Source organism: Dendrobates tinctorius, unplaced genomic scaffold, assembly GCF_039654945.1.
Source record: "Dendrobates tinctorius isolate UK_male_01 unplaced genomic scaffold, ASM3965494v1 ptg000130l, whole genome shotgun sequence".
NCBI lineage: Eukaryota > Metazoa > Chordata > Amphibia > Anura > Dendrobatidae > Dendrobates > Dendrobates tinctorius.
Genome location: NW_027361798.1, coordinates 5,567,352 through 5,580,066, shown reverse-complemented (window position 1 = coordinate 5,580,066; position 12,715 = coordinate 5,567,352). Strand labels below are relative to the sequence as shown.

The 12,715-nt window shown below is 47.8% G+C and overlaps 1 protein-coding gene across 22 annotated transcripts in view; it reads left to right on the top strand.

The window, feature by feature from the left end:
• Nucleotides 1-12,073, top strand: part of PLEC (plectin) — a 475,125-nt gene extending 463,052 nt beyond the window's left edge. For all 22 annotated transcript variants that reach the window (XM_073543308.1, XM_073543309.1, XM_073543307.1 and 19 more), the window contains 4 exons: nt 820-924; nt 1,066-1,164; nt 1,769-5,149; nt 5,663-12,073. In XM_073543308.1, coding sequence (XP_073399409.1) covers nt 820-924; nt 1,066-1,164; nt 1,769-5,149; nt 5,663-11,968 — 9,891 coding nt within the window. In that variant the 3' untranslated portion in view covers nt 11,969-12,073. The remainder of the gene's footprint in view (nt 1-819; nt 925-1,065; nt 1,165-1,768; nt 5,150-5,662) is intronic.
• Nucleotides 12,074-12,715: the final 642 nt, after the last annotated feature.

Genomic DNA, 12,715 nt, shown 5'->3' with positions numbered 1-12,715 from the left:
CACAGTGAGTGCAGCTCTGGGGTATAATACAGGAGGTAACTCAGGATCAGTAATGTAATGTATGTACACAGTGACTGCACCAGCAGAATAGTGAGTGCAGCTCTGGGGTATAATACAGGATGTAACTCAGGATCAGTAATGTAATGTATGTACACAGTGACTGCATCAGCAGAATAGTGAGTGCAGCTCTGGAGTATAATACAGGATGTAACTCAGGATCAGTAATGTATGTACACAGTGACTGCACCAGCAGAATAGTGAGTGCAGCTCTGGAGTATAATACAGGATGTAACGCAGGATCTGCAGTGTATGTACACAGTGACTGCACCAGCAGAATAGTGAGTGCAACTTTGGGGTATAATACAGGATGTAACTCAGGATCAGTAATGTAATGTATGTACACAGTGACTGCACCAGCAGAACAGAGAGTGCAGCTCTGGGGTATAATACAGGAGGTAACTCAGGATCAGTAATGTATGTACACAGTGACTGCACCAGCAGAATAGTGAATGCAGCTCTGGAGTATAATACAGGATGTAACGCAGGATCTGTAGTGTATGTACACAGTGACTGCACCAGCAGAATAGTGAGTGCAGCTCTGGGGTATAATACAGGATGTAACTCAGGATCAGTAATGTATGTACACAGTGACTGCACCAGCAGAATAGTGAGTGCAGCTCTGGGGTATAATACAGGATGTAACTTAGAATCAATAATGTATGTACACAGTCACTGCACCAGCAGAATAGTGAGTGCAGCTCTGCAGTATAATGGTGATGTTGGTTCCTGTTGCTGAATGTGGTCTTCCTCGTGTTCCAGGACTTTGAGCTGCAGCTAGTGACATATAAAGCTCAGGTGGAGCCGGTGGCATCTCCCGTCAAGAAGCCCAAAGTGCAGTCTACATCGGACAACATCATCCAGGAGGTGCGTGCGCTGCTGCGTATTCTGATAGCTGCTGCGGCAAATTCTGGTGGTTTAGCGCCTTCTGAGGGGCTCTGTGGTGCCTTCTGAGGGGTGCTGCCCGGCTGCGTTGTGGACCCTGACGGTGTCTCTTCTGTCTTGTAGTACGTGGAGCTCCGCACCAAGTACAGTGAACTCACCACCCTGACCAGCCAATACATCAAGTTCATCACCGAGACGCTGCGCCGCCTGGAGGAAGAGGAGGTATGAGCTTGTACCCAGTGCTTGTCATTCTTGTGCCTGGATCCTGGCATGCCCTCCTATAACCGTCAGCTCAGTAGTATCCTTGCAGCACCGGGCACAGCCATATTCCTGCTCTTTCTGCCTGGGCATATTTATGTAAATGTCTGCTCTTCCGTGAGGACAACGCATGAAGAGCTGTGGCAGCGCCTGCGCCCATCATAGAGCTGTGGCAGCGCCTGCGCCCATCATATGCCGCACTGTTTGCTGTGCTCTCAGTATTGGGGTAACACCTGGCCATCATGTGTCTGTGTACAATGGAGCTGGGGCAGCAGTGATTGTCTATGACTCGGGGAAAGTGTTTCACTTTAACTGTATATTTTTCTACTTACCACAAGGTGTCAGGTACAAGTACCACTCCACCTGCCACTCCACATACATCCTCATCCCTCGTGTCCAGCCATTGTTCTTCGTTCCGTTTGCTTTTGACCATAGAGCATATGATTATTTTTTCCATCTGTTTTATTTTTCTTTTTTCTTTTTCTTTTTTGTCTCCATTGCCCCTCTCCACCCTTCTCTACCTGCCCTCACCCCGTCCTCCCTCTGTTCCCACCCCACCCTCCTTCAGAAAGCGGCAGAGAAGCTGAAAGAAGAGGAGAGGAAGAAGCTGGCAGAGGTAGAGGCCCAGCTAGAGAAGCAGAAGCAGTTAGCCGAGGCCCACGCTCAGGCCAAAGCCCTGGCAGAAAAAGAGGCCTTAGAGCTGCGACTAAACATGCAAGAAGAGGTCACCAGACGGGAGGTGGTGGCTGTTGACGCCGAGCAGCAGAAGAAGAACATTCAGCAGGAGCTGCATCAGATGAAGCAAAACTCTGAAACTGAGATCAAGGCCAAGGTGAAACTCATTGAAGAGGCTGAGTACAACCGCAGAAAAGTGGAGGAGGAGATAAGGATCATCCGACTGCAGCTGGAAACCAGTCAGAAGCAAAAGTCCGGTGCTGAAGATGAGCTAAAGGCACTGAGGGAACGAGCAGAGGAGGCAGAGAGGCAGAAGAAACTGGCACAGGAGGAGGCTGAGCGCTTAAGAAAACAGGTTAAGGATGAGGCCCAGAAGAAGCGAGAGGCAGAAGATGAGCTACAGCGCAAAATCCAAGCAGAGAAAGATGCAGCCAGAGAGAAACAAAAGGCTCTAAGTGATCTGGAGAAACTGAGGCTTCAAGCTGAGGAGGCCGAGAGGAGGATGAAACAAGCTGAGCTGGAGAAGGAGAGACAGATAAAACAAGCTCATGATATGGCCCAGCAGAGTGCTGATGCAGAGCTACAGAGCAAGCGCATGTCCTTCCTGGAGAAGACCACCCAACTGGAAATGTCTCTACAGCAGGAACATATCACCGTAACCCACTTGCAAGAGGAGGCTGAACGTCTCAAGAAGCAGCAGTTAGAGGCCGAAAATGCAAAAGAGGAGGCTGAACGAGAGCTGGAAAAATGGAGGCAAAAAGCCAATGAAGCTCTGAGGCTAAGGCTACAGGCAGAGGAAATAGCTCACAAGAAAACTCTTGCACAAGAAGAAGCCGAGAAACAGAAAGAAGATGCTGAGAGAGAGGCCCGCAAGAGAACCAAAGCAGAGGAGTCTGCTCTGCGCCAAAAGGATCTGGCAGAGGAAGAGCTGGAGAAACAGAGAAAGTTGGCAGAAGAAACTGCATCCCATAAACTTTCTGCTGAACAAGAACTGATCCGGCTGAAGGCAGAGGTGGAAAGTGGTGAACAGCAGCGCATTGTCTTGGAGGAAGATCTTTTCCGCCTCAAGAATGAAGTCAGTGAAGCAATCCAACGAAGAAGAGGTCTGGAAGAAGAACTCTCCAAAGTCCGTGCTGAAATGGAGATCCTTCTGAAGGCCAAGGCCAAAGCAGAAGAAGAGTCTCGTTCTGCAAGTGAGAAGTCTAAGCAAATGTTGGAAGAAGAAGCAGACAAGCTGAGAGATCTTGCAGAAGAAGCCGCCAGGTTACGAGCGCTCTCAGAAGAGGCCAAGAGACAAAGACAGTTAGCAGAAGAAGAAGCCACGCGACAAAGGGCAGAAGCTGAAAGGATCCTGAAAGAAAAGCTTGCTGCCATCAATGAGGCCACACGGTTAAAGACGGAGGCTGAGATTGCCTTGAAGGAGAAGGAGGCTGAGAATGAACGCCTTAGAAGACTGGCAGAAGATGAAGCTTATCAACGAAAGCTGCTTGAGGAGCAAGCCACCCAACACAAGCAAGACATCGAAGAGAAGATCCTGCTGCTCAAACAGTCCTCAGAGAATGAGCTGGAAAGGCAAAAGAACATTGTGGATGAGACCGTGAAGCAGAGAAGGATCATTGAAGAAGAGATCCGAATTCTGAAAATTAACTTTGAAAAGGCCTCAGTTGGCAAATCCGACCTGGAGCTAGAACTTCAAAAACTGAAAAACATTGCAGAAGAAACTCAAAAAAGCAAGGAAAAGGCAGAGGAAGAAGCGGAAATGCAAAGACGACTGGCTTTAGAGGAGGAGGCCAGACGCAAAGAAGCTGAAGAGAAAGTCAAGAAGATCATTGCTGCAGAACAGGAGGCAGCAAGGCAGAGAAAATTAGCCCTAGAGGAAGTGGAGAGACTGAAGTCCAAGGCTGAAGAGGCCAAAGCGCAGAAGGAACTCGCTGAGAAAGAGGCGGAAAGGCAAATTCAGCTTGCTCAAGATGCCGCCAGGAACAAAATTGCTGCTGAAGAAAAAGCATATATGGCTGCTGTGCAACAGAAAGAGCAGGAACTGATGCAAACACGAATCCAGGAGCAGAGCATCCTTGATAAGCTAAAAGAAGAGGCTGAGAAGGCCAAGCGAGCAGCGGAGGAAGCCGAGCGAGCAAAGGTAAGGGCTGAGCATGAAGCTGCCCTGTCACGTCAGCAGGTAGAGGAAGCAGATCGCCTTAAGCAGAAGGCAGAGGAAGAGGCCCAAACCAAGGCCCAAGCCCAGGAAGATGCAGAGCAGATCCGCAAAGAGGCAGAACTGGAAGCCGCTAAGAGAGCCCAAGCCGAGCAGGCAGCGCTGAAGCTCAAACAGCTGGCAGATGCTGAAATGGAGAAACACAAGAAATTTGCTGAAAAAACTCTCAAACAGAAGGAACAGGTAGAAGGTGAACTAACTAAAGTCAAACTTCAACTGGAGGAAACCGACCACCATAAAACCATTCTGGATGAGGAGCTGGGACGTCTGAAAGAAGAAGTGACTGAGTCCCTGAGGCAAAAGAAACTGGTGGAAGACGAACTCTTCAAAGTCAAAATACAGATGGAAGAGCTGGTGAAACTGAAAGTCCGTATAGAAGAAGAAAACAAAATGCTTATAATGAAAGATAAGGACAACACACAAAAATTCCTTGTCGAGGAAGCAGAGAAGATGAAACAGGTGGCAGAGGAGGCTGCCCGTCTGAGTATAGAGGCCCAGGAGGCTGCACGACTACGCAAGCTCGCAGAGGACAACCTGAATGAGCAGCGAGCCTTAGCTGAGAAAATGCTTAAAGAGAAGATGCAAGCTGTTCAAGAAGCCACTCGTCTGAAAGCCGAAGCAGAGATGCTGCAGAAACAGAAGGAACTGGCCATGGAGCAAGCCAAGAAACTCCAAGAAGACAAGGAGCAGATGCAGCAGCAACTAGCTGAGGAGACTGAAGGCTTCCAAAAGACCCTGGAGGCTGAACGTCGTCGACAGCTTGACATAAGTGCTGAAGCTGAACGCCTTAAAATACAAGTGGTGGAAATGAGCAAAGCCCAAGCCAAAGCTGAAGAGGATGCTAAAAAGTTCAGGAAACAGGCTGAAGAAATCAGTGAGAGGTTACACCAAACAGAACTGTCGACCAAAGAGAAGATGACTGTAGTGCACACCCTGGAGATACAGAGACAGCACAGTGATAAGGAGGCAGATGACCTGCGAAAAGCCATTGCCGATCTAGAGAAGGAGAAAGAGAAGCTGAAGAAGGAGGCTGAGCTGTTGCAGAGGAAGTCCGAAGAGGTACTCGATTATTCTACTACTAGCACACGTGGGTTTTATGCACCAAGCCCCTCATTCACTTTAGTTTAATATTGTTAATTCTTATTTTGTTTTTGGCCTTTACTTGTGCAGTACATAGTCCTTGTTCGTACTGCTGCAGTACCCGTAAAGCTGGTCATAGACCATTGCATGGCCAACCGCCCTATGTTGCCCCAAAATTGTGCAGAGGGAAAGGAGACCACCGGACCAATGTCTGGGAAATGAAAGCTGAAATCACTGACTACACAGTGCTTAGATTGCTGGCATCACATCAACCAGGACAATTATTGTCTCTATAATATTAGAGGGAGCCTAAGTGAAAAAACAGCCATCATCTCATGAGGACCATGCTGCTAGAGCAGGACTCCTCCTCACATGGGGTCATGTAGAGAGGCCCCTGCCGCGTTGGTGAGCCTTTGGTTGTGCAGTGATGAATGTCCTCACATTTTTCCTCTGTTGTCTTTTTCTTAATCATTCTGATCTGTTCTTTTACAGATGGAGATTGCTCAACGGGAACAGCTACGTCAAGAGACCCAGACGCTCCAGTCCACATTCCTGTCTGAGAAGCAAATCTTGATCCAGAAAGAAAAGTACATTGAAGAAGAGAAGGCCAAACTGGAGAAACTCTTCAATCAAGAGGTGAACAAAGCCCAAAGCCTGAAAGCTGAGCGAGAACGCCAGCTGCAACAGCTGGAGGAGGAGAAGCGACTTCTTCAGATCAGCATGGACGATGCTGTCAGAAGGCACCTCGATGCGGAGGACAAGGTGCGGCAGAAACAAGATGAGCTGCAGCAGCTGGATAGGATGAGGCTCGAACAAGAGAAGCTGCTGGAGGAAGAAAACCGAAAACTGAGGGAAAGGCTGCAACAAATGGAACAAGAACATAAATTGGCCTTGGAGAAATCCAAAGAGATTGTGATTCACAAGGAAACCATCATAACCCAGACCCGATCCTTGCAGAATGGAAGAGATTTAATTGACGGGTCTCTACAGAACGGTGAACAAGAAAATGCATTTGATGGCCTAAGACAGAAAGTATCTGCCAACAAACTGTACGAGGCTGGTATACTGACCAAAGACATGCTGGACAAACTGGCCTCCAAGCAAGTGTCTGTGGATGACATCTCTCAGCACGAAGACATCAGGAAATACCTCCAAGGAAAGAGCAGCATTGCTGGACTACTACTCAAACCCAGCAATGAAAAGATTAGCATCTACAATGCCATGAAGAAGAGGCTGGTCACACCAGGCACTGCGCTCATCCTGCTGGAAGCCCAGGCTGCCTCCGGATACATCATTGACCCAGTGAGGAACAAGTACCTCACGGTCAGCGAGGCGGTGAAAGAAAATGTCATTGGGCCTGAAATCCACAGCAAGATGCTGTCCGCAGAGAGGGCCATCACCGGCTACAAGGATCCCTACACTGAAGAGAAAATATCCCTCTTCCAAGCCATGAAGAAAGACTTAATTGTAAAGGACCATGGAATACGACTGCTCGAAGCCCAGATTGCCACTGGAGGCATCGTAGACCCTGTCAACAGTCACCGTCTGCCTCTGGACATCGCCTATAAGCGAGGCTACTTTGATGAAGAAATGAACAAGGTCTTGTCGGATCCTACAGACGACACCAAAGGCTTCTTCGACCCCAACACACAAGAAAATCTCACCTATTTACAGCTAATGGACAGATGTGTGATCGACCCAGAGACCAAGTTGTGCCTTTTGCCTCTGACCGATAAAGCTGGAAAAGGAGAACTTGTCTACACTGATTCAGAAGCCAAAGACGTGTTCAAGAAAGCCACAGTTTCCGTTCCTTTTGGCAAATTCCAAGGAAAAAGTGTCACCATCTGGGAAATTATCAATTCTGAATATTTCACAGAAGAGCAGAGGCGGGAGTTGTTACGACAGTATAAAACTGGCAAAATCACGGTGGAAAAGATAATCAAGATCATAATTACTGTGGTGGAAGAAAATGAGGCGAAAAAGCAGATGTGCTTTGATGGGTTAAGAAGTCCCGTCCCAGCAGCAGAACTGGTAGAGAGCAAGATCATCGATAATGACCTGTTTAACCAGCTCCATCAAGGCAAAAAGTCTGTAAAAGAGATTTCTGAGGTAGATGCAGTGAAGCGATATCTAACTGGAAGCACGGCCATAGCTGGCGTCCAGGTAGAGAAATCTGGTGAGAAGATAAGCTTCTATGATGCCATTAGGAAGAACCTCCTGAAGCCCGCTACTGCTCTCAACCTCCTGGAGGCCCAGGCCGGTACTGGCTTCATCATTAACCCAGTGAATAGTGAACTACTTCCAGTAGATGAGGCTGTCAAGGCTGGAATTGTTGGTCCCGAATACCATGAAAAGCTGCTGTCTGCAGAAAAAGCTGTGACTGGCTACAAGGATCCCTACACTGGGCAGACGTTGTCTCTGTTTCAGGCTCTGAAGAAGGGGCTTATACCAAAGGACGGTGGCATTCGACTCCTAGATGCACAGTTGGCAACGGGTGGCATAATAGATCCAGTAAGCAGTCACCGACTTCCACTAGAGATAGCTTACAAGAGAGGTCACCTAGATGAGGAGACAACCAAAATTCTATCAGAGCCGGTAGATGAAAACACTGGCTTCTATGATCCAAACAGTCAAGAAATCCTCTCTTATGCACAACTGCAGAAGAAGTGCAAGTTGGACAAGAAAAGTGGTAACTTGTTACTCCCCCTGTCCAATCAAGCTATACAATCTCAACTGGAGGAGCTTTACACTGACTCTCAAGCCAAAGAAGCCTTCGATAAAGCTACAGTTGAAGTCCCTGTTGGCAGCTTCAAAGGAAAGACCATTACTCTGTGGGAGCTGATCCATTCTGAATATTTCACGGAAGAGCAAAGGAGGGAGCTCCTCCGTCAGTACAAGACAGGGAAAGTAACCATTGAGAAAATAATCAAAATCATGATTACCATTGTGGAGGAAACTGAGACTAAGAGGCAGCAGCGCCTCACTTTCACCGGCCTCCGGGCTCCCGTTCCTGCTAATGAACTTTTGGAGGCCAATATTATCGATAAGACTCAGTTTGAGCAGCTGAAGGAAGGGAAGAAGTCAGTAAAGGAAATCTCAGAGACCGACTCGGTCAAGAGATATCTCCAGGGCAGTGAATGCATTGCTGGCGTCTACTTAGAAGAGAACAAACTAAAAATGAACATCTACCAAGCCATGAAGAGAAATATGCTGAGGCCCGGGACTGCTCTGGTTCTCCTGGAGGCACAAGCCTCCACTGGTTTTATCATAGATCCAGTAAAGAACCAGAAATTCTATGTAAATGAAGCCGTGAAAGCTGGAGTTGTCGGACCAGAGCTACATGAAAAACTGCTGTCTGCTGAAAAAGCTGTAACAGGGTATAAAGATCCCTACTCTGGCAACACCATTTCTGTCTTCGAAGCTATGCAAAAAGGCTTAATTCTCAGAGACCATGGAATACGCATCTTGGAAGCTCAGATTGCCACCGGTGGAATCATTGACCCTGTTCACAGCCACAGAGTCCCCGTTGAGGTGGCCAACAAAAGAGGTTACTTTGATGAAGCCATGAACAAGATCCTATCTGATCCCACCGATGACACCAAAGGATTCTTTGATCCCAACACTCAGGAGAACTTGACTTACTTGCAACTGAAAGAAAGATGCATTAAGGATCCAGACACAGGTCTGACTCTTCTTCCGTTGAAGAAAACTGAGAAACCAGCAGCAGCTGAAAGTAGTAAAGTGTACAGTGAGGCAGAGACCAAGAAGATGTTCGAAGAGACGACAGTGGACATTCCAGCTGGAAGCATGGCCGGCTCCTCGATGACCATCTGGGAGCTTATGCAGTCTGATCTGCTTCCAAAAGAGGAAAGAGAGCGGCTGATGGCGGAGTTCCAAGCTGGTCGTCTGACCAAGGAGCGCATGATTATCATCATCATAGAAATCATTGAGAAAACGGAGATAATTCGTCAGCAAGAGCTGTATTCCTATGATTTTGTCCGCCGCCGCATTACAGCTGAAGATATGTATGAGTCCAGGCTCATAACACTGGAAATGTACAACATGCTCAAGCAAGGAACCACGACTATCAAAGAGCTCATCCAAATCGAGACGGTCTGGAGATATCTTTACGGAACCGGATGTGTTGCGGGTCTACAAATGCCAACTTCTAAAGAAAGTATCAGTGTTTACCAGGCAATAAAGAAAGGATTCATTACTCCAGATGTGGCTTTCCTGCTGCTGGATGCCCAGGCGGCCACTGGCTTTATGATCGATCCTGTGAAGAATGAATTATTAACTGTAGATGAGGCCGTTAGAAAGGGCGTTGTGGGACCTGAAATTCATGATCGGCTTCTCTCTGCAGAAAGAGCAGTAACCGGATACAGAGATCCCTACACTGAGCAGATGATTTCCATTTTCCAAGCCATGAAGAAGGATTTGATCCTGTCTGATCAAGCTTTGAGATTGCTTGATGCCCAGATAGCTACAGGAGGCGTCATCGATCCCCGCTTTGGATTCCACATTTCTAATGATGTTGCCTACACACGTGGCTATCTTAACAAGGAGACTCTCGATATGTTGTCAGAGCCAAGTGAGGTCCGCAGCTACGTGGACCCTTCCACGGACGAGAAACTCAGTTACTCACAGCTGCTGAAGAGGTGCCGAAGAGATGAAAAGAGCAATCTGCTCATCTTGCCACTGGCAGACAAGAGGAAATTAACATTCAAAGGTTTGAGAAAAGATATTTCCATGGAAGAGCTGATAAGATCGAATATCATGGATGCAGCAACCGCCCAGCAGTTACAAGAAGGTTTAACATCTATTGAAGAAGTGTCAAGAAGCCTCCAGAAGTTCCTGGAAGGCACAAGTTGTATCGCTGGGGTCTACGTGGAAGCTACAAAGGAAAGGTACTCCATCTACCAAGCTATGAAGAAGGGCATGATTAGGCCAGGCACAGCATTCGAGTTGCTCGAAGCCCAAGCAGCCACAGGCTACGTCATCGATCCAATCAAGTGCCTGAAGTTGGCTGTTGAGGATGCTGTCCGAATGGGCATTGTGGGGCCAGAATTCAAGGATAAACTGCTGTCTGCAGAAAGAGCGGTGACTGGCTACAAGGATCCATACTCTGGAAAACTCATCTCTCTTTTCCAAGCCATGAAGAAAGGACTCATACTGAAAGACCACGGCATTCGTCTGCTGGAAGCCCAGATTGCCACTGGCGGTATTATTGATCCAGAAGAAAGCCATCGCCTACCAGTGGAAACCGCATATAAGAGAGGGCTGTTTGATGAAGAGATGAATGAGATCCTCTCTGATCCCAGTGATGATACTAAAGGATTCTTTGATCCCAACACAGAGGAAAATCTGACTTACCTCCAATTAATGGAAAGATGCATGACTGACCCAGATACCGGACTTTGTCTCCTGCCTCTGAAAGAAAAGAAGCGGGAGAGAAAGACTTCATCCAAGTCTTCAGTCCGCAAGAGAAGAGTGGTCATTGTAGATCCAGAGACCGGGAAAGAAATGTCTGTGTATGAAGCTTATCGCAAAGGACTTATCGATCAGCAGACCTACATTGAGTTGTCCGAACAGGAGTGTGAGTGGGAGGAAGTCACCATCTCCTCATCTGATGGAGTTGTAAAATCAATCATCACAGACAGGCGCTCGGGACGTCAGTATGATATTGATGATGCCATTTCCAAAGGTCTCATTGACCAATCTTCTCTGGACCAGTATCGTGCTGGGACCTTATCCATTACAGAGTTTGCAGACATGCTGTCCGGTAACATGAGTGGATTCCGATCAAGATCCTCCTCTGTGGGCTCGTCATCTTCCTACACTGCCAGTCCTGCTAAACGAGATCAGCTACCATCTTGGAGTGATCCATCTGAAGAGACAGGCCCTATAGCTGGTATAGTGGACACGGATACATTAGAGAAGGTCTCTATCACTGAAGCCATGCACCGCAACCTGGTGGACAACATAACTGGTCAGAGACTTCTAGAAGCCCAGGCCTGCACTGGAGGCATCATTGACCCCATCACAGGAGAGAAGTTCTCTGTGGCCGACGCAGTCAACAAGGGTCTAGTGGACAAAATAATGGTGGACAGAATAAACCTGGCCCAGAAAGCCTACAATGGCTTTGAAGACCCAAGAACAAAGTCAAAAATGTCAGCAGCCCAAGCCTTAAAGAAGGGCTGGCTTTATTATGAAGCCGGACAACGCTTCTTAGAAGTGCAATATCTCACTGGTGGCCTTATAGAGCCTGAGGTCTCTGGAAGGGTCAGTCTAGAGGATGCTCTTCGCAAGGGAACCATAGACTCCCGCACAGCTCAAAAACTGAGAGATGTCAACACATACTCCAAATACCTTACCTGTCCTAAAACCAAGCTGAAGATTTCCTACAGAGAAGCAATGGAGAAGAGCATGGTAGAAGATGGCACTGGTCTGAGACTCCTGGAAGCCTCCTCACAATCCAGCAAGGGTTACTATAGTCCCTACAACGTGAGTGGTTCTGGCTCAGCCTCCGGTTCTCGATCAGGATCTAGAACCGGGTCCAGATCAGGTTCCCGTAGAGGCAGCTTCGACGCCACAGGCAATTCCAGTTTCACAATGAATTTCTCGTCTTCCTCCTACACCTCTTCCAGCTATGGCCGAAGATACACCAGCGGATCACAACACGCACCTTTGGACGCAGCGGAAGTGGTTAGGGCTCTGTTGAATCTACATCTAAGCTGCGGCCAGGAGTCAAGAAGAGGGTCTGACTTGTTGACGACCCATGTGCCTGGTCTGGTATAGACAAAGCAATATGCACCGTAAATCCATGAACTTGAATCCTGGTTCCTGCTCTGCATGTAGTGAAGCTTTAATGAACTTTATTATTTTATAAATCTCTATATCTCACTTTCTGCCTCTTTCGAATTGTACTTCACAACAGCAGTGCCTGACATTGTAACCAAAAGCGTAGTAATTGGCCTGATTTCCAGCCTCGTTCCTATGATGTAATTTGTATATTGAGAGATGACTATGAGAACACTATTGCCCGCTCTGAACCCTCGCACTAACAGATGCCAATGCAGAGCAGTGACCTCCAGCAGCCAGCAATTAATGCTGATCACACACTTCTCCCCAAGACCTCAATGATTGAAGCCTCAAGAGCCCCTCCGGAGAGCCACTTCTTCCTGCTGCCTACTGTCATCCATGATGACCTACCTCCTGCTCCTCCTGTATGGACAGAAGCTGACCCTTCCTATGGCCGCACAGACTTAACCCTCTCCCAGTGATCCCTCGATCCCACCTGTGTCCGTCATTCTTGTCTTCCAGAGATGTCATGAAGCCCCCGTTGTAAGTGTGTTGTGTTCCACTGCTGATCCTTTCTTCTTGAGATGTCTTCCACCAGTATATTTTTGGCTTCCATGTTCATTTATGAATCTTGTATGGTCAGATAAAGTGGTGCCCCCCCATTCTGCATCCTTTATTATAAAAAATTCAGCTCACCCCTGAGATGCTGTTCCAATCCGGGAGGAGCACAGCGCTGAGGTTGAT